Source organism: Coregonus clupeaformis, chromosome 13 (genome assembly GCF_020615455.1).
Source record: "Coregonus clupeaformis isolate EN_2021a chromosome 13, ASM2061545v1, whole genome shotgun sequence".
NCBI lineage: Eukaryota > Metazoa > Chordata > Actinopteri > Salmoniformes > Salmonidae > Coregonus > Coregonus clupeaformis.
Genome location: NC_059204.1, coordinates 8296756 through 8320248, shown reverse-complemented (window position 1 = coordinate 8320248; position 23493 = coordinate 8296756). Strand labels below are relative to the sequence as shown.

The following is a 23493-nucleotide window of genomic DNA, read 5'->3' as shown; positions in this document are numbered from 1 at the left end:
AACCATGGTTGGGCCTGGGAGGGCATAGGCCCACCCACTTGGGAGCCAGGCCCAGCCAATCTGAATGAGTTTTTCCCCCCCCCCCACAAAAGGGCTTTATGACAGACAGAAATACTCCTCAGTTTCTCTCAGCTGTCCGGGTGGCTGGTCTCAGACGATCCCGCAGGTGAAGAAGCCGGATGTGGAGGTCCTGGGCTGGCTGGTTGCATGTGGTCTGTGGTTATGAGGCCGGTTGGACATACTGCCAAATTCTCTAAAACGACATTATGGTAGAGAAATGAACATTAAATTATTTGACAACAGCTCTGGTGGACATTCCTGCAGTCAGCATGCCAATTCCAAGCTTCCTCAAAACTTGAGACATATATGGCATTGTGTTGTGTGACAAAACTGCACATTTTAGAGTGGCCTTTTATTGTCCCCAGCACAAGGTGCACCTGTGTAATGATCATGTTGTTTAATCAGCTTCTTGATATGCCACACCTGTCAGGTGGATGGATTATATTGGCAAAGGAGCAATGCTCACTAACAGGGATGTAAACAAATTTGTGCACACAATTTGTGAAAAATAAGCTTTTTTGTGAGTATGGAAAATTTTGACACTTTACATGTTGCGTTTATATTTTTGTTCAGTATACATATACTGTAGTTCATTACATTTTAGTCATTTAGCAGACGCTCTTATCCAGAGCGACTTACAGTTAGTGAGTGCATACATTTTCATACTGGCCCCCCGTGGGAATCGAACCCACAACCCTGGCGTTGCAAGCGCCATGCTCTACCAACAGTTCACTACTCCCCATCACTGTGAAATTTGGTATGAATCCCAAATGTAAGACAGTCACCTCACTCTCCATCTCCTCTCTCAGCCTCATCACTTTCTCTATCCGTCTTTCCACTTTCTCATTCATTTCTACCTTTTCCCCCCCTAAAAAGGGTGGTTGTCCCACTGGCTATCCTAAATTGAATGCACCAATTTGTAAATCGCTCTGGATAAGAGCTTCTGCTAAATTATGTAAATGTGAATGTAATCCCAGTAAGACATTGTTCCTCGCTAAATCGTGCTTTCTTCCCTTTCTACATTTGGAGGCACTGGCAGTGCAAATATCCTTGTGGCAGTTAGCCTAGCGGTTAAGAGCATTGGGCCTTTAACCGAAAAGTTGCTGGTTCAAATCCATGAGCCGGCAAGGTGGAAAAATCTGCCCTTCAGTAAGGCAGTTTAACGCGAAAGACCTGTTGGTTGAACGCATTCGCCTGTGCAACAGACTAGGTATCCCCTTTACTCTCCCTGGCCTGTAGGTGTCCCTAAAGTATTGCGACTAGCACGAGTGGGCGGTACTTTCACCCCTGATGACGTCACGCCTTTTACCAACGTGTCTGTTTTTCTAGCTAGCTAGCAGTCGACATATTAGAGTTGTGTTCCACGTGAAATTTGTTTAGAATATTATAATCAAAATGCAGATCTGCAATGTGTGCAGTGGAGAGACACCCAAATACCGATGTCCGGCCTGTAGAATCAGATAGTGAGTATAATTTCTTCTTGTTTGTACTTCTGCTGCAGATTTTAAAAAAACAGCTAGCTAGGTACCGCTACTAAAGCTACAGAATTTAGCTAGCTAGCTACAAAACATGCATTATATGATTTGTCTGTCATGTTCTGTTCCACATTTTGACCTTTTGTTTTGTTTTTCAGCTGCTCTCTCAGTTGTTACAAGACCCACAAGGCCAATGGTAAGAACGTTTGTTTTTCCATTACATTAGCACCTATAGTCTTGAAGTGACTATCATTCATAAATAACCTATAGAGTATAGAGCAATAGCAGATAACATGCGTTATCACAGTTGAGGTATCATGTGGATCATGACATGACAGTCTACCATGATGTTTTCTTTTCCCAGATACCTGCCAGCCCCCAAAACAGTCAGTGCCTCCTCCTGCTCAAGACCTAAATGGAGCTTACGGCAATGGTAGGTTAATGGTCAATGTAATTGCCAATCTTATACCTAGAACCTTCTCATCAATTCCCAGGAATGTACTCAGTTTGGTGAGATGTTCAGAAGTTAAACATTGCAGACAGAATTATGCTTTATCCGTTGGGACCTGTTTTCCTCTTTCTATCAGGCAACACATTTGTTTATCACGTTTGTTTGACGCTCTGTGTAAAATACAGCAGTTCGACTATACACTCTGTCTGGTTCTTTCAGCAGAAGATCCCTGGACCGTTGAAGATGTCCTTGATGATGATGACGACCATACAGATAAAGTTCCACTTCAGAGGCTACGACTATTAGGTACTAAATGCATTGGACATTTCCGTTTGCACTCTGAACTTTTAAACCCCTGTAACTTACTGGGTACATGAGTCACTTGGCTGCCATATTGTCCACTAATACATTATTAATGGACGAGTTTTACTGTATGAAATGTTGTTCTAACGTCTGCTGTAATACCATTGTTTATGCTTCTCTACAGGCAAGTCGGAGGAGCTGAGAGCGCTGCTCCGGAACCCCCACCTCTGTCAGCTGATGCGCTCTGTGGACACGGCCGAGAGCAAAGCAGACGCCATGAAGACCGCCATGCAAGAGCCTCTGTTTGTTGAGCTATCAGATCAATGCTTGCAGATTGTTGAGAAAAACGATTAAAATGTACTTGCAGAATACCCTATTATGACCCACACGGAGTCAATAATTCAGTTTTTTTTTTTTTTTGACAAAAACAATTATCTTCGGTTTATTTCTACTGTGTAAATATACAAAGCAGTATACCAATTTGTTAAATATTTATTTTGACTTGGAACTACAGTATTGCAAAGACAACTAGCTAAGTCAGGTCTTTTAAAAGGGTTCTTGGTACAGCTATATAAACACCAAGTAGCTAGCAATGTTTCATAACACATTTGGTCTGGGTATGGCTTTGAATGGCCTTAAACGTAACAAGAACTATTGTTTAGTCGGTTCAAAATACAAACGTAATTCAAGGAAGGATTATATTAGCAGTGGGTTACAAAAGATAAGTTACTCTAGTAGAAGGTATTGGACAAGGCAAAGGTAACTACTGTAGTGGCGAAGTAGCAAAATAAAGGTCAAAAGTATACAATCCTTTTTGGCAAATAAACATCGTCATGGCATTTCAAGCAATGTGGCACATCAATGGTTCTTTTCAAATAAATACAGCAAAACATTGGGTGTTTCTGTCGTGCCGTTTGGTTATTAACACTGAAGCGATCAGCAGCAAACTGGTTGACATTGATTATAAAGCTTGTTAAAATACATACTATTCCCATGTATGCAAAACACTGTAGTGTACCTCTTCTAATAAAGATCTCATAATGAAGCTTGTGCCATAAAATACACTGGATTTGGTGTAAATGCCCAGCTTTCTCTTGATCTGTAGTTGACTATGCTAAAATTAGTTCGATTTGGTCAGTGAGCTCAAGTGTACAGATATAAAAAAAATCCAGAATGTGGTTTAAACAGAACATGTATCCCTGATGAAAATAACATTTTATAGATAATTTCCCTCTAAAAAACAGGCATGTCAATAACTTAAAAACAATGCAGCAATATCTAAAATTAAACATGATCTTTAACATTGCAAAAGGAGTACCACAAATATCCCAAAAGCAACTGCTTCCCTCTACCCATAAATAAAAATGGCAAGTTCACCCACGGTACATTCTTGAGTTTAACACCACGGATTTTGAGAAAGGCACCCAAGTGGTCATAAAGCCTGAGACTTTCCAACAATCAACAAATATTTCCAATATGGCAGCTACAGTCCTACAAGACCATTTCTCTAGGACCATTATCTCCATCTACAGTACATATCAAAAGGTGCAGTTATATAATTGAGGCAGCTCATTTAAAGTGTTGGATATAAAGCAGGAACATAGAATGGATCCCATTCAGGTACCCTCTAGCAGTATCTGGTTCAATCCTGTCACTCCATCATGTTTGTTGTCTGGATGCATATCGGCGTAGAGCAGTGGAGATCGCTGGTAGTGGAGCTTAATAGACCCCTAAATGAAGTGAGAAAGGACCACAAAATCACAATGAATCTGTACAGAAATAACAACAATACAGTATCACAAATGTGAATACAGGTGGGAATGGTCTGTGTGAGGGGAGTATAATACCTGGGTCAAATACATAATTCAAAAAAATGTATATTTGAGGTGCGCTCGACTTCGCTTGCCTCAAGTATTTCAAATATTTGTCTGGAGGGGAGAGATTGTGGTCTTACCCTGGGCTGAGCCCTGATGGAGGCAACCCCCTGCTTGAATTGGTTGGTCTCCACCTTGTACTCCCCGGTCCTGAAGCAGTGTCCGTTGAGGCAGGCCATTACAGACATCATCTTCTGGAAGCCCGTCGCGGTCATGGACACAGTGACGGTGGGGGCTGAGGCCAGGGCCAGGCCCATGGGCCAGCCTCGCACCATGACGGGCTCCTGGATGCTGGAGAGCTGCACCAAGCCCCTGGCCCGGAGGATGGGGTCCAACTCTGGTGGCACGGCCTCCTCCTGAAGATCCTCTGCGTCGTCCAGCTCTGCCTCAGCCAGGGCGTCCATCAGCGCCTGCAACACGAGGACAGTCAGTACAGTCATTCACAGCTCCTGCACTAGCTTTTCCTTCTTGCACGTCTGACAAGGAGGACCACAATGGAGGAAAAAAAAAAAACGGTTGACTTTGTGTTTAATGCGTGTATGGTTTATTTCCTTTGACTGAAGCAACTGTTTGTATTTTACATGTCAAATCAAAATGAATTCATTCCCGTAGGAAAGGAGAAAATCCTACTTAGAAGAACTGGCCACTTGAGTTAAACACACAGTCCTAGAATTCAGACAGCGAGGATGGGAGCCACTGAATTCAAGAAAATCATGCATGCCACCTATTTTAATTGACCCTTCGTTTTAACCAGGAAAGATCCTTGAGGTTAAAAACCCATTTTGTGCGAGGGTGACCTAGCAAGAAGCCAGCAGCACTTCTACTCACCCTCCATTTCCTCCAGGACCTGTGGAGCACTATGGCTGCCCTGTGCCACCTCTGGATCGCTCTCCTGACCAGCCATGACCGCACCACTGCAGGGGGGGAAGGAGAAGCGACCAGATAATGATACAGCCACAGAATTAGAAAGAACACATTTACATCGTATCTCTATAGATCCATCACAGACAACCGAACAGTAACTCCCATAATAAGTCTCTCTGGATAAGAGCGTCTGCTAAATGACTTAAATGTAAATGTAATAATATCAAGACAACAGTGCATTCTATACATGCACCATTTTGTCTGACAGCTGTGTCAAATGCTGCAATCTGTATAAATGAACACCTTATCTGGATTAAATCATCGAGATCTGATCACCAAAAGGTACATCTAGATAACATTAACATCAATGTGATTCAGGGGAAACGTATGGTCAAGGTGTTGTTCAGGTGAGCTTAAGTTGTTCTGTTCCCTTCATAAGGATTTAGGTACAGTAACCCGTAGTCATCTGAACAATGTTGCAGGCTCTACCAGCTGGTGCCTCTTGGTCAGACAGCCAGGTAGACTAAGACAGGACACCTAGACAGGAACAGCCAGACCAAGACAGGACACCTAGACAGGAACAGCCAGACCAAGACAGGACACCTAGACAGGAACAGCCAGGTAGAGCCAGACCAAGACAGGACACCTAGACAGGAACAGCCAGGTAGACTAAGACAGGACACCTAGACAGGAACAGCCAGGTAGAGCCAGACCAAGACAGGACACCTAGACAGGAACAGCCAGGTAGAGCCAGACTAAGACAGGAGACCTAGACAGGAACAGCCAGACCGAGACAGGACACCTAGACAGGAACAGCCAGACCAAGACAGGACACCTAGACAGGAACAGCCAGACCAAGACAGGACACCTAGACAGGAACAGCCAGGTAGAGTCAGACTAAGACAGGACACCTAGACAGGAACAGCCAGGTAGAGCCAGACTAAGACAGGACACCTAGACAGGAACAGCCAGGTAGAGCCAGACTAAGACAGGACACCTAGACAGGAACAGCCAGGTCAAGCCAGACCAAGACAGGAGGTTACTGTACATACAGCAGTGGAGCTGTGTACCAAAGCTTTAAGAAAACCTGTGTGCCATGCAATGATCCCATTCGCATAACAGAAGTGATGGCAGACACAGTTGGAGCGAGGCCATTGTTACTGAGCAGTATACTGTGACCTCTCCCTCTCCTCACAGGCCGGTAGGGATTTAGGTCTTGACCTTACCTGCTTGGATCAGGGTGGAGGCCCGTCTCGCGGCGTGCCGTCTGCGTTGTTTGTGCCTGTGCCAGCAGCACTGGATAGAGAAGGCCCTCTGGGAGCGCACCCTGTTTCTGCCTTCCTCCATCAGCTCCAGCTATAGATTAGATCAGTGCTGAGGATTAGACCTATCCCAGACTCACAGTACACTGCTTATAGACAGGACAACTGTCTGGAGGCCACCGAAGCGGAGTTCATAGTTCACAGTGGCCGAGCCCTCAATAGTCCGTCGGCCGGGTAGAGATCCCATTCAGTTCTATTGGTCGGCCCATGGTGACATAAACGGTCCGCTGACTATCGTGGCTATGCCAGCTGTGACCTATCCCCCTGGGCAACAGACGTCAGTTCAACGTCTAGTTTTTGATTTACAAATTGTTTTAGTTGTCAACTAACGTGAATTCAAGAAACATTTGAACCATCTCATTTGGATTTAGACTAAAAAAAGACACGTTCGAAATTCCTTTACGTTGATTACTTTTTGCGAATCCAAAAATCGGTTTTCCACATTGATTCAGTGTCATCGCGTTAATTTTGTTGTTGTTGCTGAAAAGATGTGGAAACAATGTTGTTTCAAGCATTTTGTGCCCAGTGGGATGTTTTGAGTTTTTATGCTCCACTCAACAGTGTGATCCTGTTACAGTGTATGGATTAGAGGGCTTCTTAACATACGAATCCCACCAACTAACTACACAGAACAAAAATATAAATGCAACATTTAAAAAGTGTTGGTCCCATGTTTCATGAGCTGAAATAAAAAGGAGGCCAGAAATTTTCCATAGACACAAAAAAACAATTTCTCTCAAATGTTGTGCACAAATTTGTTTACATCCCTGGTAGTGAGCATTTTATCCTTTGCCAAGATAATCCATCCACCTGCCAGGTGTGGCATATCAAGAAGCTGATTAAACAGCATGATCATTACACAGGTGGACCTTATGCTGGGGACAATAAAAGGCCACTCTAAAATGCTATAGATGTACAACACAATGCTATAGATGTATCAAGTTTTGAGGGAGCATGCAATTGGCATGCTGACTGTAGGAATGTCCACCAGAGCTGTTGCCAGAAAATTGAATGTTAATTTCTCTACCATAAGCTGCCTCAAACGTCGTTTTAGAGAATTTGGCAGTACGTCCAACCGGCATCATAACCACAGACCACATGCAACCAGCCAGCCCAGGACCTCCACATCCGGCTTCTTCACCTGCGGGATTGTCTGAGACCAGCCACCCGGACAGCCGATGAAACTGAGGAGTATTTGTCTGTAATAAAGCCCTTTTGTGGGAAAAAAAACCTCATTTTGATTAGCTGGGCCTGGCTCCCCAGTGGTTGGACCTGGTGCTCATGTGGGTGGGACCCATGGCTGCGCCCCTGCCCACTCATGTGAAATCCATAGATTAGGGCCTAATTTATTTATTTCAATTGACTGATTTCTTTATATAAACTGTAACTCAGTCAAATCATTGAAATTGTTGCATGTTGTGGTTATATTTTTGTACAGTATACATAACTGTAATTGCTAATATGTTAGCCTGAGTGGCGCAGTGGTCTAAGGCACTGCATCGCAGTGCTAACTGTGCCACTAGAGATCCTGGTTCGAATCCAGGCTCTGTCGCAGCCGGCCGCGACCGGGAGACTCATGGGCGGCGCACAATTGGCCCAGCGTCGTCCAGGGTAGGGGAGGGAATGGCCGGCAGGGATGTAGCTCAGTTGATAGAGCATGGCGTTTGCAACGCCAGGGTTGTGGGTTCAATTCCCACGGGGGGCCAGTATAAAAATAATAATAATATATATATATATATATATATATATATATATGTGTATTCACTAACTGTAAGTCGCTCTGGATAAGAGCGTCTGCTAAATGACGTAAATGTAAATGTAAATGATAACTGGACTTCACTCAAGACTATTAAATCTCATTGTTATCAAATCAAATCAAATCACAGATGTAAATTCAACCGACTATGATGCTGAAGACCAACTCACCGTGGAATTAGTCAGGAACACTTTGGTCCTGCCGCAGTGCGCCAGCGAGCTGCGGGTCTCGTTGTCGCTATGGTGCGAGGGGTCGAGAAAGTTACTTTTTAACACCACCCTGAGAATATCAGCCACAGCCGAACCAAGATCATCCTTGTTGTTCTCCTCCAATCCTGAGGGAGGAGGGGGGGGGGGGGGAGGGGTTAGAGACATAGACTGAAATCTATATGAAGGACTGCAATGCATACAGACACATGGCAGAGTCGAACACATCTCACAATAGCATGTCTATCCACCACACGATAGTCTGCATGCCGAAACACTGCCCAGATTTTTACCACAGCCTGATATTTTTCATTCGAGGTAGCACTTAAAAATGGTTGCTTCAAGGTTAACGTGAATGTTGTTGACCCCATTCTGTTTCGACTGCCAAACCACACAATGAATGCCTTTTGTGTATAAACACTTGATGGTAGCCTGTAAACCAAGGTATGAGGTAAAACTATGTAGATGATGAGCATTACACAGTATTAAGTGTCACCCCATAACAATGGAAAATTAGCATAACACATATTTCCGTTCTGGAATCCAAACCAACGGCACCGACTTGACAGTAGGACAGATAATTCATTTTGACAGCAAGTCAGAGCCGGCGGGGAACGTCGGAGAAGGAAAAAGCACAGCATGCAATGAAGAAATTGCTTAAGCATGCGTTTACCTGAGAGATTATAAAATAGTTGGAAACATCTTTTAGAAAAGTCAACTCTAAGGAGCGCCAGAGTAGGAGGGGAGAGTAGAGGATGAACTCTAAGGAGGGGACAGGACAGGGGACAGGATAGGGGACAGGATAGGGGACATGAGAGGGGACAGGATAGGGGACAGGACAGGATAGGGGACAGGAGAGGGGACAGGAGAGGGGACAGGAGAGGGGACAGACAGGGGACAGGAGAGGGGACAGGACAGGGGACAGGAGAGGGGACAGGACAGGGGACAGGAGACAGGAGAGGGGACAGGATAGGGGAAAGAAAAGAGCCATCAGCAAGAGAGTACAAAGATAACAGAACCTGTATTCATTCTGATAAAAGTATTGACTATGCACATGACCAAAGAGTTCGCTATTCAACGGTTTGTTTTCTTTGGAGTTACAGTGCGTTCAGAAAGTATTCATACCCCTTGACTTATTCCAGATTTTGATGCATTACAGCCTGAATTCAAAATTGATTAAAAATAAATAAATAAAATCCCTTACCCATCTACACACACACACACACACAATACCCCATAATGACAAAGTGAAAACATGTATTTAGACATTTTTGCTAATTTATTGAAAATGAAATAAATACATCTCATTTACATAAGTATTCACACCAGAGTCAATACTTTGTAGAAGCACCTTTGGCAGCGATTACAGCTGTGAGTCTAAGAGCTTCCCACACCTGAATTGTTCAACATTTAATAATAATAATAATAATAATAATAATAATAATAATAATAATAAGCCATTTAGCAGACGTTTTTATCCAAAGCGACTTACAGTCGTGTGCATACATTTTTTTTTACATATGTGTGGTCCCGGGGATCGAACCCACTACCCTGGCGTTACAAGCGCCATGCTCTACCAATTGAGCTACAGAGGACCATTCTTCATTTCAACATTCTTCAAGCTCTGTCAAATTGGTTGTTGATCATTGCTAGACAACCATTTTTCAGGACTTGCCATAGATTTTCAAGCAGATTTAAGTCAAAACTATAATAATTCGGCCACTCAGGAACAGTCTTCTTGGTAAGCAACTCCAGTGTAGATTTGTCCTTGGGTTTTAGGTCATTATCCTGCTGAAGGGTGAATTAATCTCCCAGTGTCTGGTGGAAAGCAGACGGGACCTGGTTTTCCTCTAGGATTCTGCCTGTGCTTAGCGCCATTATGTTTATTTTTTATCCTGAAAAACTCCCCAGTCCTTAAAGCTTACAAGCATACCCATAACGTGATGCAGCCATCACTATGCTTGAAAATATGTAGAGTGGTACTCAGTAATGTGTTGTATTGGATTTGCCCCAAACATAACACACTGTATTCAGGACAAAAAGTTAATTGCTTTGCCACAATTTTTGCAGTATTACTTTAGTGCAAAAGGATGCATGTTTTGGAATATGTTTTATTCTGTACTGGCTTCCTTCTTTTCACTCTGTCAATTAGGTTAGCATTGTGGAGTAACTACAGTGTTATCACAGCAATTACAAGAGTTAGAGTTTAAAGTCACCATGGTGAAATCCCTGAGCAGTTTCCTTCCTCTCCGGCAACTGAGTTAGGAAGGACGCCTGTATCTTTGTAGTGACTGGGTGTATTTATACACCATCCAAAGTGTAATTAATAACTTCACCATGCTCAAAGGGATATTCAATGTCTGCTTTTATTTTTTATTTGTTACCTATCTACCAATAGGTGACCTTCTTTGCGAGGCATTGGACAATCTCCCTGGTCTCTGTGGTTGAATCTGTGTTTAAAATTCACTACTCGACTGAAGGACCTTACAGATAATTGTGTGTGTGGGGTACAGAGATGAGGTAGTCATTAAAACATCATGTTAAACACCATTATTGCACACAGTGAGTCCATGCAACTTATTTTGTGACTTAAGCTAATTTTAACTCCTGAACTTATTTAGGTTTGCCATAACAAAAGGGGTTGAATACATAGACTCAAAACATTTCAGCTTTTACTTTTTTTTTTTTTTAAACACATTTCAAAAAACATAATGCCAATTTCATATTGTGGGGTAGTGTGTGTAGGCCAGTGACAACAAATCTCAATTTAATTAATTTCTTATTCAGGCTGTGACACAACAGAATGTGGAAAAAGTCAAGAGGTATGAATACATTGCATTCGGAAGTATTTAGACCCCTTGACTTTTTCAAAATGTTGATTAAATTTACACACAATACCCCAAAATGACAAAGCGAAAACAGGTTTTTAGAAATGTTGGCAAATTTATAAATAAATACCTTATTTATTACAGAAGTATTCAGACCCTTTGCTATGAGACTCGAAATTGAGCACAGGTGCATCCTGTTTCCATTGATCATCCTTGAGATGTTTCTACAACTTGATTGAGTCCACCTGTGGTAAATTCAATTGATTGGACATGATTTGGAAAAAGGCACACACCTGTCTATATAAGGTCCCACAGTTGACAGAAGAAGAAGAGGTGGTATATCCCAACATGTCTCGGTTCATTCCCTTGGTTACATGGCGCTATGACAGTGCATGTCAGAGCAAACACCAAGCCATGAGGTCGAAGGAATTGTCCATAGGGCTCCGAGACAGGATTGTGTCGAGGCACAGATCTGGGGAAAGGTACCAAAACATTTCTGCAGCATTGAAGGTCCCCAAAAACCCAGTGGCCTTAAATGGAAGTCATTTGGAACCACCAAGACTCTTCCTAGAGCTGGCCGCCCGGCCAAACTGAGCAATTGGGGGAGAAGGGCCTTGGTCAGGGAGGTGACCAAGAACCCGATGGTCACTCAGACAGAGCTCCAAAGTTCCTCTGTGGAGATGGGAGAACTTTCCATAAGGACAACCATCTCTGCAGCACTCCACCAATCAGGCCTTTATGGTAGAGCGGCCAGACGGAAGCCATTCCTCAGTAAAAGGCACATGACAGCCCGCTTGGAGTTTGCCAAAAGGCACCTAAAGGACTTTCAGACCATGAGAAACAAGATTCTCTGGTCAGATGAAACCAAGATTGAACTCTTTGGCCTGAATGCCAAGCGTCACGTCTGGAGGAAACCTGGCACCATCGCTATGGTGAAGCATGGTGGTGGCAGCATCATGCTGTAGGGATGTTTTTCAGTGGCAGGGACTGGGAGACTAGTCAGATCGAGGGAAAGATGAATGGAGCAAAGTACAGAGAGATCCTTGATGAAAACCTGCTCCAGAGCGCTCAGGAACACAGACTGGGACGAAGGTTCACCTTCCAACAGGACAACGACCCTAAGCACACAGCCAAGACAACACAGGAGTGGCTTCGGGACAAGTTCAATGTCCTTGAGTGGCCCAGCCAGAGCCCGGACTTGAACTCAATCTAATATCTCTGAAGAGACCTAAAAATAGCTGTGCAGCGACGCTCCCCATCCACCTTGACAGAGCTTGAGAGGATCTGCAGAGAAACTCCCCAAATACAGGTGTGCCAAGATTGTAGCGTCATACCCAAAAAGACGAGGCTGTAATCGCTGCCCAGTGTTTCCGCTGCACTCGTTTTGCTGTGGTGCTGCGCCACGGCAAAATCATTGCCGCCACGCAACAACAAAAAATATGGAAAATGAAAAAATATTTCTGCTGAGGCGCATTTTGAAGATGCTAGAACATTCCACATGTACTTTCTCTGCAAACAAAACAAGTAATAAATAGACAAATCTGACAACCCCATAGTAGAATAGTTGATCTATTTACCAAGTCTGCTTGTTGTTGTGTTCTATGCTAGATAAATATTCCTCTCGTGGTACATTCATGTTATAAGTACCACAGGGAGGGAAACATGCATTCTGACAAGCAGTCAATGCACAACAATTCTTTCAATCGCAAAAACAGCTGTTTTAATGGCTTTTGCTAAAAATAAAAATAAAAGAGGGGAATCCCAGCTTTCCATTCCTACTTTATTTATTTTTCAACTCCTAAATATGCGGAACCTGCACCATTTTAAACCCGGGGATTTTGAGCAGAAGCATGGTTAAGCACGTTTATGGGGCAGCAATTTGCAGGGGGTGCATAGGGGAGAGTGGGGCTAAATGTAACACCGGTCAATAGTAGGGTGCCTGGGGGGTACAACGCCTCACTACCTCAAAATCATTTATTTGGAATGACTTAAATTGTGATGAGACAGATCATATTTTTTGTTGTTGAGCAAGAGTAGTGGAAACCAGGGTAAGTGTTGGGGGAAAAATTGTGACATGAAGTGGTTTCTGTGAGAAGTACAGGCAGAGGGCTTTTTACCCCATGTTACCCTAACAGGTAGGCCTACATTATATTCAGTGTTTATGCAAGTTTTTTGGGACATAAAATTAATCAATGATAATAACTAGTTAAAAGATCACATTTGAGATCTGGCTAATGATTAGCCCAATAGGGTAAATGCAGATACAGTGGGGAGAACAAGTATTTGATACACTGCCGATTTTGCAGGTTTTCCTACTTACAAAGCATGTAGAGGTCTGTAATTTTTATCATAGGTACACTTCAACTGTGAGAGACGGAATCTAAAACAAAAATCCAGAAAATCACATTATATGATTTTTAAGTAATTAATTTGCATTTTATTGCATGACATAATTTGATCACCTATGCAGATAGGCAACCCCATGCTTCAGACTATATGCACTTTGCTGCATCAGTTGGGCTAAAGGTGATCATGTTTATTACTAATAGCATTCCTGATAATATGGACCATGAATAGGCTATATTCTGTACATGGCCCAATATGTTAAAATAAATGTTAACAAATAATTTTACCAATGTGTTATTGGGCTAATTTCTGGAGGTGGAAATTGTATTTTAGAGTAGAATGTCCTTTTAAAAAGTCACCAGAACTGAGCTCATTATAGGAGGGACCTCTCCTCCCCCCCAGAGGAAACACTGTCGCTGCCAAAAGTGCTTCAACAAAGTACTGAGTAAAGGGTCTGAATACTTACGTAAATGTGAGTTCAGTTTTTATTGTATTTTGTAGTTGCAAAAATGTATAAAAACCCTATTTTGGTTTGGTCATTATCTGGTAGTGTGTAGATTGATGAGGGGAATTAATCCATTTTAGTATAACCTGTAACGTAACAAAATGTGGAAAAAGTCAAGTGGTCCGAATACTTTCTGAAGGCGCTGGACATGTCAGAAGGCATAACGACTCCACACACTACTACAGTATATCTCTCCTGATGTCAGACTTACCATTCTCACCAGCCCCTTGAGAGAACAACGTCCAGTTGGAAATCAGTCCATAACGCTGTATGAAACTCGTGTAGGGAATTCTGCATTGAGAAACAAAACAAAGAAATGGAAAGGGGCAGTCTAAATCAAGAGGACATTTTGTGTTTAAAAAAGGCTTTGTGTTATAGGGTCAGTGGTACTGATTTACATTTACATTTTAGTCATTTAGCAGATGCTCTTATCCAGAGCGACTTACAGGAGCAATTAGGGTTAAGTGCCTTGCTCAAGGGCACATCGACAGATTTTTCACCTAGTCGGCTCGGGGATTACAACCAGCGACCTTTCGGTTACTGGCACAACGCTCTTAACCACTAAGCTACCTGCCGCCCTACTGATGAGTTGTTGTGTAGTTGTGCAGAGGTTCCTAGGTTCAAGCCCAGTTCAGGTAAGGGATCTGCTCTCTATAGTGTTGCAACAAAAAAAAAAATCTGGTAACTTCCCCCAAAATCCAGAAAACCAGGTTGGAAGATCCCTGGATTTAAGAGGGAATAAGCAAGAAATCCGAAATCCTCCGACCAGGATTTCTGGAATACCTTGGAAAGTTACCTGAATTTTGCGGCCATAATTACATTTTAGTCATTTAGCAGACGCTCTTATCCAGAGCGACTTACAGTTAGTGAGTGCATACATTTTCATACTGTACAATACACAACCCCCCCCCCTACCTTATTGGAAAGCCTGCTGCGCTGATGTTTATGGTCTCTACAATCCCACAGGCCTCCAGTTGCATAATGACCTAACGATGAGTCAAAAACAGCTTTATAAGAGAATTGTATAACATAAATTATTAAATGAACATACGATTTTGCCTAGTGACCAATATCTGAGTCATCAATTGCACATTTCATTTTTTCGAATGTCACGTTTTGTGTTCCAAGAAGATAAAAAGACATCTACTGAACAAAGACGTAGTGATGATTCATGCGTTTTCATGGTTTGTTACCAAGTCAAAGCAGTCGCTTTCTCCTACCTCCTCCTTTACGAAGGTGAGCGGCCTGCAGTCAGTGTTGGGTTTGATGCAGCGGGTGTAGTGAGGAGTGGTGCTGTGTAGAATCTTCATCAGGCTCTCCAGAGAGTTCTATAGGGAGACAATATACCATCCATGAAATATGGAACAAAGAGGCTCTGAGGAATTCCGGAACAAAGTGAATACCACAGAACCAGATCAACGCTACAAACAGAAGGAATCCTAACGTCTAGGATTTTGTGCCTCACCTTGAACTTGGAGACCACAGTGACCACTTGTCTGAGCCCCCTGGTGCCTTGGTCCGCTGGGTCTCTGTCAGCAAACAGCTGGTGAAGCAGAGGGTTCTCAGACTTCTGTAGCAGGTGGATGAGCTCTGGGGGCACTGGGTCCTATAGAGGGAGAAAGGTGCATATTTAACATTGACATTTTAGTCATTTAGCAGACGCTCTTTTCCAGAGCGACTTACAGTTAAGTGAGTGCATACATTTTCAAATAGTGTTAGTGGAGAGAAAACATTAAGTATTCTCATGAAATTAAGGCTTGCAATGTCCTTTGGCTATGAAGTACAGTGTTTTCGTAAAAGTATTCAGAACCTCATTTTTTTCCACATGTAAATGGGATTTCCGTTTTTTTTATTTTTAATACTTTTGCTAAAAAAAAAATCTAAAAACCTGTTTTTGCTTTGTCATTATGGTTTTATGTGTGTAGATTGATGAGGGGGGAACAATGTGTCTGAAGGGATCTGAATACTTTCCGAATGCACAGTATGTTTGGTGTTAATTAAGTCTTCTCATGAAATTAAGTCTTGCAACGTCCTTTGGCTATGATGTATGTCTGTAGGGCTAGCATCTTTCACAGACTTCCATAGTGCATATACAGTAGTGTTTGAATGGACCAAACGCGTCACAGTAATCCATTATAGTCGGCACAGGTGGGTCTTGTAATCCAAAAATAGTATTTTTGCCATCAGCTATGAATGGTTAGCAGCACCTTCCACAGCACTGTTCCAACGTACCTTGTTCTTCTCCATCATGCCTTCTATCTGGTAGGAGACTTTGCCAGCGTAGTGAGCCACGGTGAAGTGGGGCAGCTTGCCGAACTTGTCCCAGCTCATACTGCTGTTGTCGGACAGCTCCTTCTCCAAGCGAACCCTGAACTGCTTGGCGTCGGAGGCTCGGTTGAGAAGGCATTCCTGAATGGGTGGATGGGTTAACGGACAAAGACGTGAGTAAAGTAAACAACCAAAAGAACTTGATATATTTTTCTGGACAAAAATTACTTTATAAAAAAGGTAGAACTAATAACAGTATTCTAGAGCGGTGGTTCCCCAACTCCCGTCCTCCAGTATTCCCCAACAGTACATATATTTATTTGTTGCGGCCCCAGGACAAGCACACCTGGATTCTACTTGACAACTAATCATCAAGCCCACGACAAGTTGAATCAGGTGTTGTCCGGGGGCTATAACATAAAATGTGTGCTGTTGGGGAATACTGGAGGACGGGAGTTGGGATCCACTGTTCTAGGAGGTTCCACTGATGTACACACCTCATTGAGGAGAGAGAACACTCCAGTGGGGTTGCCCTCCAACAGATCCAGACAGCCCTGGTTGTCCTGGTATTTAACAAACGACCACTCCAATCCCTCGGAGACGTACTCCTCCTAAGGGTGAGAGGCTTCACTGTTGAGCACTAGATAACTAAAGACAACATTCTCTTATGCTACAAAAAAAGTGTTCCACACCCTCGAGGCAAATTCAGAATTGGAACATCCAGTTCTTCCACGTTCTATTTCCACACTCTACTAAACAGGTTAACACTCTGAGACCGGAGCCTATAGCCCTACAGCCAGCAAAACAACTCTAGACCTCGAAGCCAGTCCCCCCCCCCCATTGTTCAATTAATTAATCTGGTAGAACAGAAAAAGCAGCAGGCTCCGGACCCTCTAGGGGTCAGAGTTGAATACCCCTGCTGTAGAGGCTAAACTAGAAGAAAAAATAGAAGACATTTCACTAGGTCAACGTGGAAAAGGTTAATTTAGCCTAACGGCTACCTGTTGGGCTCTGAGATAGTGGGCTACAAAGTGCTGCTGCAGTTTCTCGTTGGCGTAGTTGATGCACAGCTGTTCCAGGTTGTTCAACTGAAAGCACTCAAAACCATAAACATCCAGCAGACCTGGAGACGAAGAAGAACTATAATAATAAATGCAGGCACTTTATCGAAAGCGGTTACGTGTGCATACATTTTCGTTACATATGGGAGGACCCGGGAATCGAACCCACTACCCTGGTGTTATTACAAAGGAAAGATAACCAAAAGAACAGGTTCGGCTTAGCCTGAGAGACAAGTAAACACCAAGGATTCATGTTTAATTAGTAATATGGGAGAGATTAAGCAATAGAAAATAACTTATTTACCTATGAAGTTGCACCAGGTGGAGTTGTCTGCACATATGCTGTCATTGATGAATGTAACCAACCATTCAAATAATCTGTTTGGAAAAATTGAAAAAAACATTCAGTACACAATGTCTGATTCCTTTGTAGTTACAGTACACATTAAAAGGGTGTGATATTTTCAGAATGGAGTTGATGAGGGAAAGGACAGGTAATCGTTCATCACAACAGACAAGAGCTGGACCTCAGCCCAAATGCATGCTTTCTAATAAGTATTCACTCTCCGAATCTGCTTTAGGAAAAAATAAAGTGATTCAAAATCACAACCTGGTTCAGATCTGAACATTTGACAGATTTTTACATAGGAGTGATTATAAAAGAGGTTATGAAGGAAATGTGTCCTCTCTGTTAGTCTGACTCACTGTGCGTAGATGACCTTGGCGAGGCAATCCCTCCTGACGCTGCAGTCTGCCAGGGAGCAGGGCTTGAAGAGAGCACTCTGCTTCCCTGCCCTCAGGGTCCGTACCCTGAGACATGTCTGAAGCTCCTCCACCGGGACACACAGCAACGCTGCACAACGCTGCACAAAGACTATAGGATAGACAGGAGGGCTCATGTAAAAAGGTCTTCAAATTTGATTGATTGATTAATTGATTGTTCAGACCACGTTGGAGCTGAACTGATGTCTAAAACACGAGGGTGGAAGGTTGAGAAAGGAGTCAGACCACAGTTTAAATTGAATTTAACCGAATTGAAGTCTAAGACACCAGAATGGAAAGTTGATCTAGTGTAATATCAGATGAAATACCTTTGGATTGCTTCTCGAGGTCACAAGGTTGTGATTCATCCATGGCAGAACAGAAAGTCACGTTCCCCAACTGAAGAAGACCTGCTAGTATCTGTTAAGACAGGGAGTTGTGGTAGAAATATATTTATGGAGTGATTATGTGGAGAAAGTACAGAATCATCTTCAGAATCATTTTAGGTGATTTAATGTATATCATTATACCCTAAATATATGTCCCTGCTTCTCGGCATTGATGCCCAGGTGTACCATCGCCTCTACAGTCTCATCAAAACAATCCTCTGCAAAACAAGACAAAGAAGCGAAGAAGAAGTAGACAAAGAAGCGAAGAAGAGAAGAGTAAAATCAGTAACTGGGAACACTGACCTGAATATATATATATATATTTTTTAATACATGGTACCTTTACATTCATTACATGCAACCGATTAGAAGCTATTGTTTTTTAATCTACTGGCTGGGGGATGAGGACACAACAAACGTACCTTCCAATGTCTTGTCAGCATTTGGAAGCCAGACAAAACGTTGGTCATGAGGCATCTTCCAGTCCCTCCTCTGCTCATCGCTGCCTCCTGCCATCATCTGAAAAGAATAGAATTTCACTATATATCAGACACTAAATGTATTGACATGTACGGAGGCCAGGCACACACACACACGATATTACTTCATTTACAATTAAACTACAGTTAATTAACATTAACTTAGAATTAATCTTTGTAGTCAAGAGTGTGCCTTTAACTTGCCTGGTAGAATATGTGGAAGTTTCTCTCATTAGCTGGTTGTCCAGCCACCCTGGTCTTCTCCAGTAGGTATGTTTGTACTGACGCCCCCACCAGCAGCTGAGACCTGGTCAAATTTACATTTGACATTTTACATTTGAGTCATTTAGCAGACGCTCTTATCCAGAGCGACTTACAGTTAGTGAATGCATACATTATTTTAAATTTTTTATACTGGCCCCCCGTGGGAATCGAACCCACAACCCTGGCGTTGCAAACGCCATGCTCTACCAACTGAGCTACATCCCTGCCGGCCATTGCCTCCCCTACCCTGGACGACCCTGGGCCAATTGTGCGCCGCCCCATGGGTCTCCCGGTCGCGGCCGGCCACGACAGAGCCTGGATTCGAACCAGGATCTCTAGTGGCACAGCTAGCGCTGCGATGACAAAGACATTTGTTTGAACAGGGCGCTGGTTGTGTCGTCAGCACAAAAACTACCCTGTCAGTTAGCTTATTCCGTTCTCATTTCTCGTCAAGTTATTTATTAGGTGTCTGCAGTGATCTAGTCTGGTCCCAGATCTGTTTGTGCCATCTTGTCAACTATTATTGGTCATTGTCATCAATGACCACTTGACTAAACAGGACTGATCTAGGATCAGCTACAAAAAAAAAGAAACACAACCAGACATACCGGTTAAGCTGGAGCTGGATGTACTTTCCAAAGCGGCTGCTGTTGCTGTTCCGTAAGGTGCAGGAGTTGCCTATATAAAACAGGGGCCCAGTAAATAAACAAAGCATGGAATCAGCACGTGTCCACTATAGCAACAACAACCATCACGTCAACTGGACACGTCACTGAACCACACTGACTAGATGGTTACAGACACCTTGATCCCAATATTGTCTGAATTGTTGATGATTGCGTACTTGTCCCGGTTAAAGTTTATATTAAAAAACTAAAATAGTTTCCAGTCTCACCAAAAGCCTCCATGACGGGGTTGGAGTCCAGTACCCTCTTCTCTATCCTCTCCACAGTGTCCCGCCTCTTCAGGAGAGAGGAAGAGGCTGCCACCGTGGCATAGTACTTCATGAGGCAACGAGAGGTCCATGTCTGGTAAAGAATAAAAGAGACAGTGGTTTGAAATTATTCAGGGTCACTTTAAAACATTCTAAACATATGTTAAACTTCCACTATTAACACTTCACAGTAATAAAGGACCAAAAAAAAAGACCCACAAAGCTGAATGATAATGGACAATGAATTTGGAATGCTTTGTTGCTTTTTGTAATCAGTGAGGCAGTAGAATATTATACATTTCTATCCACCATTGTTGATTGTTAATAAAGTTTACCTTTCCTGCGCCGCTCTCTCCGCTGACCACCAGAGACTGGTTAACGGGCTCCACCTGGCCCTGTACGTTCCTGTAGGCTTCCTCCGCCACTATGAAGATGTGGGGTTTGGACTCCTGGACAGACAAAGAAAAATATTAGAGACGTTTGTTGAATGCATGAAATGGACTCCTTTCCGTTTGGCATTGACCCATCCCTATGTTGTTTAAACTATTAAACATTAAATTTACCCAACAGACTTTGTTTAAGGTGTTAAGAGTCATGTTACAGGAACTTGCCACTGCTAAAATGAAATATAGTAGTCGGTGTTTGTAGATATAACATTGTATAAACATTAACCAAAAAGGCCATGGTAATGCCTCTGATAAAGAGGCTAATGGTTGTACAATACCTGTGGCTGTGGGGCACAATGGTACTCCTTCATCACATCCAGGGAGTAGAGGTCAGGGACGAGCTGGAAAGGGTTGAGGGCCACCAGGGTGCAGCCTGCATGGGTGTAGAAAACCTTAGCGCTGTACCTGGCCTGTAGGCATTTCAGCACTGCCACAGAAAACACACAGGGATTACACATTAATTAACAGGAAAACAGAAAGCCTAAACGAGTACCTATATTAACATGTTCAAAAAGGAACCATCATTTAAGTCCCTAGGAAATGTCAGTTCCATTTCCAACGCAAAACAAGCTTGACCGCTGGTGAGCCATGTCTGGCCCTCTCCAACAAGAGGTAGGCTTTGGGACTCTCTACCTGTTGTTGGGGTCACGGGGTTGACTTTGGTGAGGTCATCATAAGTGTGCAGCTGGCCCTCGTCTATGAGGAAGGCCTTGACCTCTCCCTCCAGTGAGTCATTCAGAGACTTCCTGTGAGCATGTCCAGACTTCTTCCCGACTCCTCCTTTCACCTGTAGTAACCCCAAGGGAAAGGGAGGAACAGGGTTAAAACCAGTGGCCTGCATTATTCCACAGAAACGCAGGCCTGTATCATAACAAAGGGCGTTAGCATTAAGTGAGGGCATTGCGCTGAGATTAATCTAATAAGACTGAACAATTACCACTGAACACATTTTACAAAAACACATTAACTTGAAGAACAGTGCAGATGCAAAGTTTGGTAACAGAATGACTGTTTGTTCTGTCATTCTGTTACCAAACTTTGCATCCGCAATGTTCTAGAAGTAAATGTGTTTTTTGTAAAAATGTTCAGTGGTAATTGTTAAGAGTAGTACTTGTGCATAGAGTTGTATGGTTTGTTTAACTTCGCAATCATTGGTACGTGTTTGACATACAACATACATTTTAAAGTGAAAAATCTGAGTTTCAGCATCACTCTGTTACTGCATACACAATTCAAAAAAAGATAACCACATATATGTTCAATTAAAAAAGTTTAGAGCGCAAACAACAACACCACCATCCAGCAGACAGGCCTACCATGACAAAGACAAAACTGACCGGCCTACCATGACAAAGACTAAACTGACCGGCCTACCATGACAAAGACTAAACTGACCGGCCTACCATGACAAAGACAAAACTGACCGGCCTACCATGACAAAGACAAAACTGACCGGCCTACCATGACAAAGACTAAACTGACCGGCCTACCATGACAAAGACTAAACTGACCGGCCTACCATGACAAAGACAAAACTGACCGGCCTACCATGACAAAGACAAAACTGACCGGCCTACCATGACAAAGACTAAACTGACCGGCCTACCATGACAAAGACAAAACTGACCGGCCTACCATGACAAAGACAAACCGCACCACAGCTTCTGTCAGGTGACCACAAAGACAGTTGTAGGTTTACACTCGACAAAATAAACATTTAATCTACAGCTACCTTGCTTATCCTCAGTGTCTAGTTAGTGTGTTCTCTATACATCTTTATCGGATTGGTTAAATCCACCCCAATGCTTCAAATGGTGCGCAGTTAAATATAAAGTCTGGCAACAGATGTCATGCAATGTGTGTGCAGAGGCTTCTTTTTCTTTCTAAAATGTACATACCATCAGCACTGTCATGATACAATTGTCTTACCTTATCATAACAAAACAACCATGGATCTATTTACTCCCCTATTTGTGTTTTTCTTTGTGGTATGAGACTTTGTAAACAAATTGTGTGTAGCTTCAAATCATGTCTTAAAAAAAGCTGTGTTGCTCTCATGAAATGTTTGGCCTCTTCCTTCAGCACTGCATAGCGTAACAGTATGAGGCTGTAATGGGGTGCATTTTGCTCCATTGTCAATGTTTAAATGTTTGTATTCAATTGATTGTAACAAGTGATGATTGCATGTCACCAATTTAAAATTGTCAGTAAGGTTGAAAATAACTGTCTTGGAGATCTTTCAAAAGGCTGAATGAAGACAACTCTAGATGATCGAATTTGGTAAATTTTATGAAACTGTGAGGAGATTCATGACAGTTACAGATTAACTGATGCATATCAGCATAGATGTGCTACACAGGTGTGGCAACAGCTGGGCAAAATGTTATTGTTCTAGACTAGGGTCCGGTCACCCCTCCCTCACCTCTGCTGAACAAGCTCCTTTATTCAGAACATTATCAATGCAAGATAACGCCGACTTTAGTTAATAATACATTGACGTCGATTCATTGAGAGATTTGGAATTCATTAAAACACTTTCTATACAACTAACTACCAAAGTGCTCAAAAGGCCCACTGTTTTCGCCTACCTTTCCCCCATGTCCATTTCCTATGCGCTGACTATTCTCAGAATTCATGGATTTGGAACTTGTCCCGCCGCCCTTGCGAAGTAGAACAAGCGATGCTGCTGTCAAGGAGTTTGTTCTTGACACCAGGCAAAAACGCTATAAAGGACAGTGAATCAGACTAATATATAGTTTAGACGTGTAGGATCCATAGTCTGTCTCACTGTTCCGCCGCCATTTGACATGGAATGTGAAGCCTTCCCTCTGTCATAAAATTCCACAGTGAAGGACAAAAGCACTTTCCCCGCCTCGTTTTACACACTTGGGCTGTTGAAA

The 23493-nt window shown here is 42.9% G+C and overlaps 2 protein-coding genes across 4 annotated transcripts; one reads left to right on the top strand and one right to left on the bottom strand.

Annotated features, from left to right (window-relative positions):
• The first annotated feature begins 1337 nt into the window (after window positions 1–1337).
• znhit3 (zinc finger, HIT-type containing 3) lies at window positions 1338–3186 on the top strand. Of its 2 annotated transcripts, none has more exons than XM_041893452.2 (5): window positions 1338–1523; window positions 1694–1731; window positions 1900–1968; window positions 2209–2292; window positions 2474–3186. In XM_041893452.2, exons 1-5 carry the CDS (start codon window positions 1456–1458, stop codon window positions 2641–2643), a joined length of 429 nt encoding a protein of 142 aa, XP_041749386.1. In that variant the 5' UTR covers window positions 1338–1455; the 3' UTR covers window positions 2644–3186. The 2 variants fall into 2 exon arrangements, with proteins under 2 accessions (XP_041749386.1, XP_041749384.1); XM_041893450.2 differs by having other exon boundaries at window positions 1341–1523; window positions 2206–2292.
• LOC121579129 (unconventional myosin-XIX) lies at window positions 2766–23449 on the bottom strand. Of its 2 annotated transcripts, XM_041893448.2 has the most exons (24): window positions 23182–23434; window positions 21227–21380; window positions 20872–21020; window positions 20483–20596; window positions 20109–20241; window positions 19822–19891; window positions 19154–19256; window positions 18893–18989; window positions 18612–18688; window positions 18411–18501; window positions 18025–18193; window positions 17624–17697; window positions 17260–17381; window positions 16756–16869; window positions 16223–16399; window positions 15456–15596; window positions 15211–15318; window positions 14906–14976; window positions 14202–14281; window positions 8276–8439; window positions 6254–6383; window positions 4992–5077; window positions 4244–4573; window positions 2766–4019 (listed from the first exon to the last, which is right to left on the bottom strand). In XM_041893448.2, exons 1-24 carry the CDS (start codon window positions 23227–23229, stop codon window positions 3906–3908), a joined length of 2916 nt encoding a protein of 971 aa, XP_041749382.2. In that variant the 5' UTR covers window positions 23230–23434; the 3' UTR covers window positions 2766–3905. The 2 variants fall into 2 exon arrangements, with proteins under 2 accessions (XP_041749382.2, XP_045080155.1); XM_045224220.1 differs by lacking the exons at window positions 2766–4019; window positions 4244–4573; window positions 4992–5077; window positions 6254–6383 and adding an exon at window positions 8985–9073 and having other exon boundaries at window positions 8282–8439; window positions 23182–23449.
• Window positions 23450–23493: the final 44 nt, after the last annotated feature.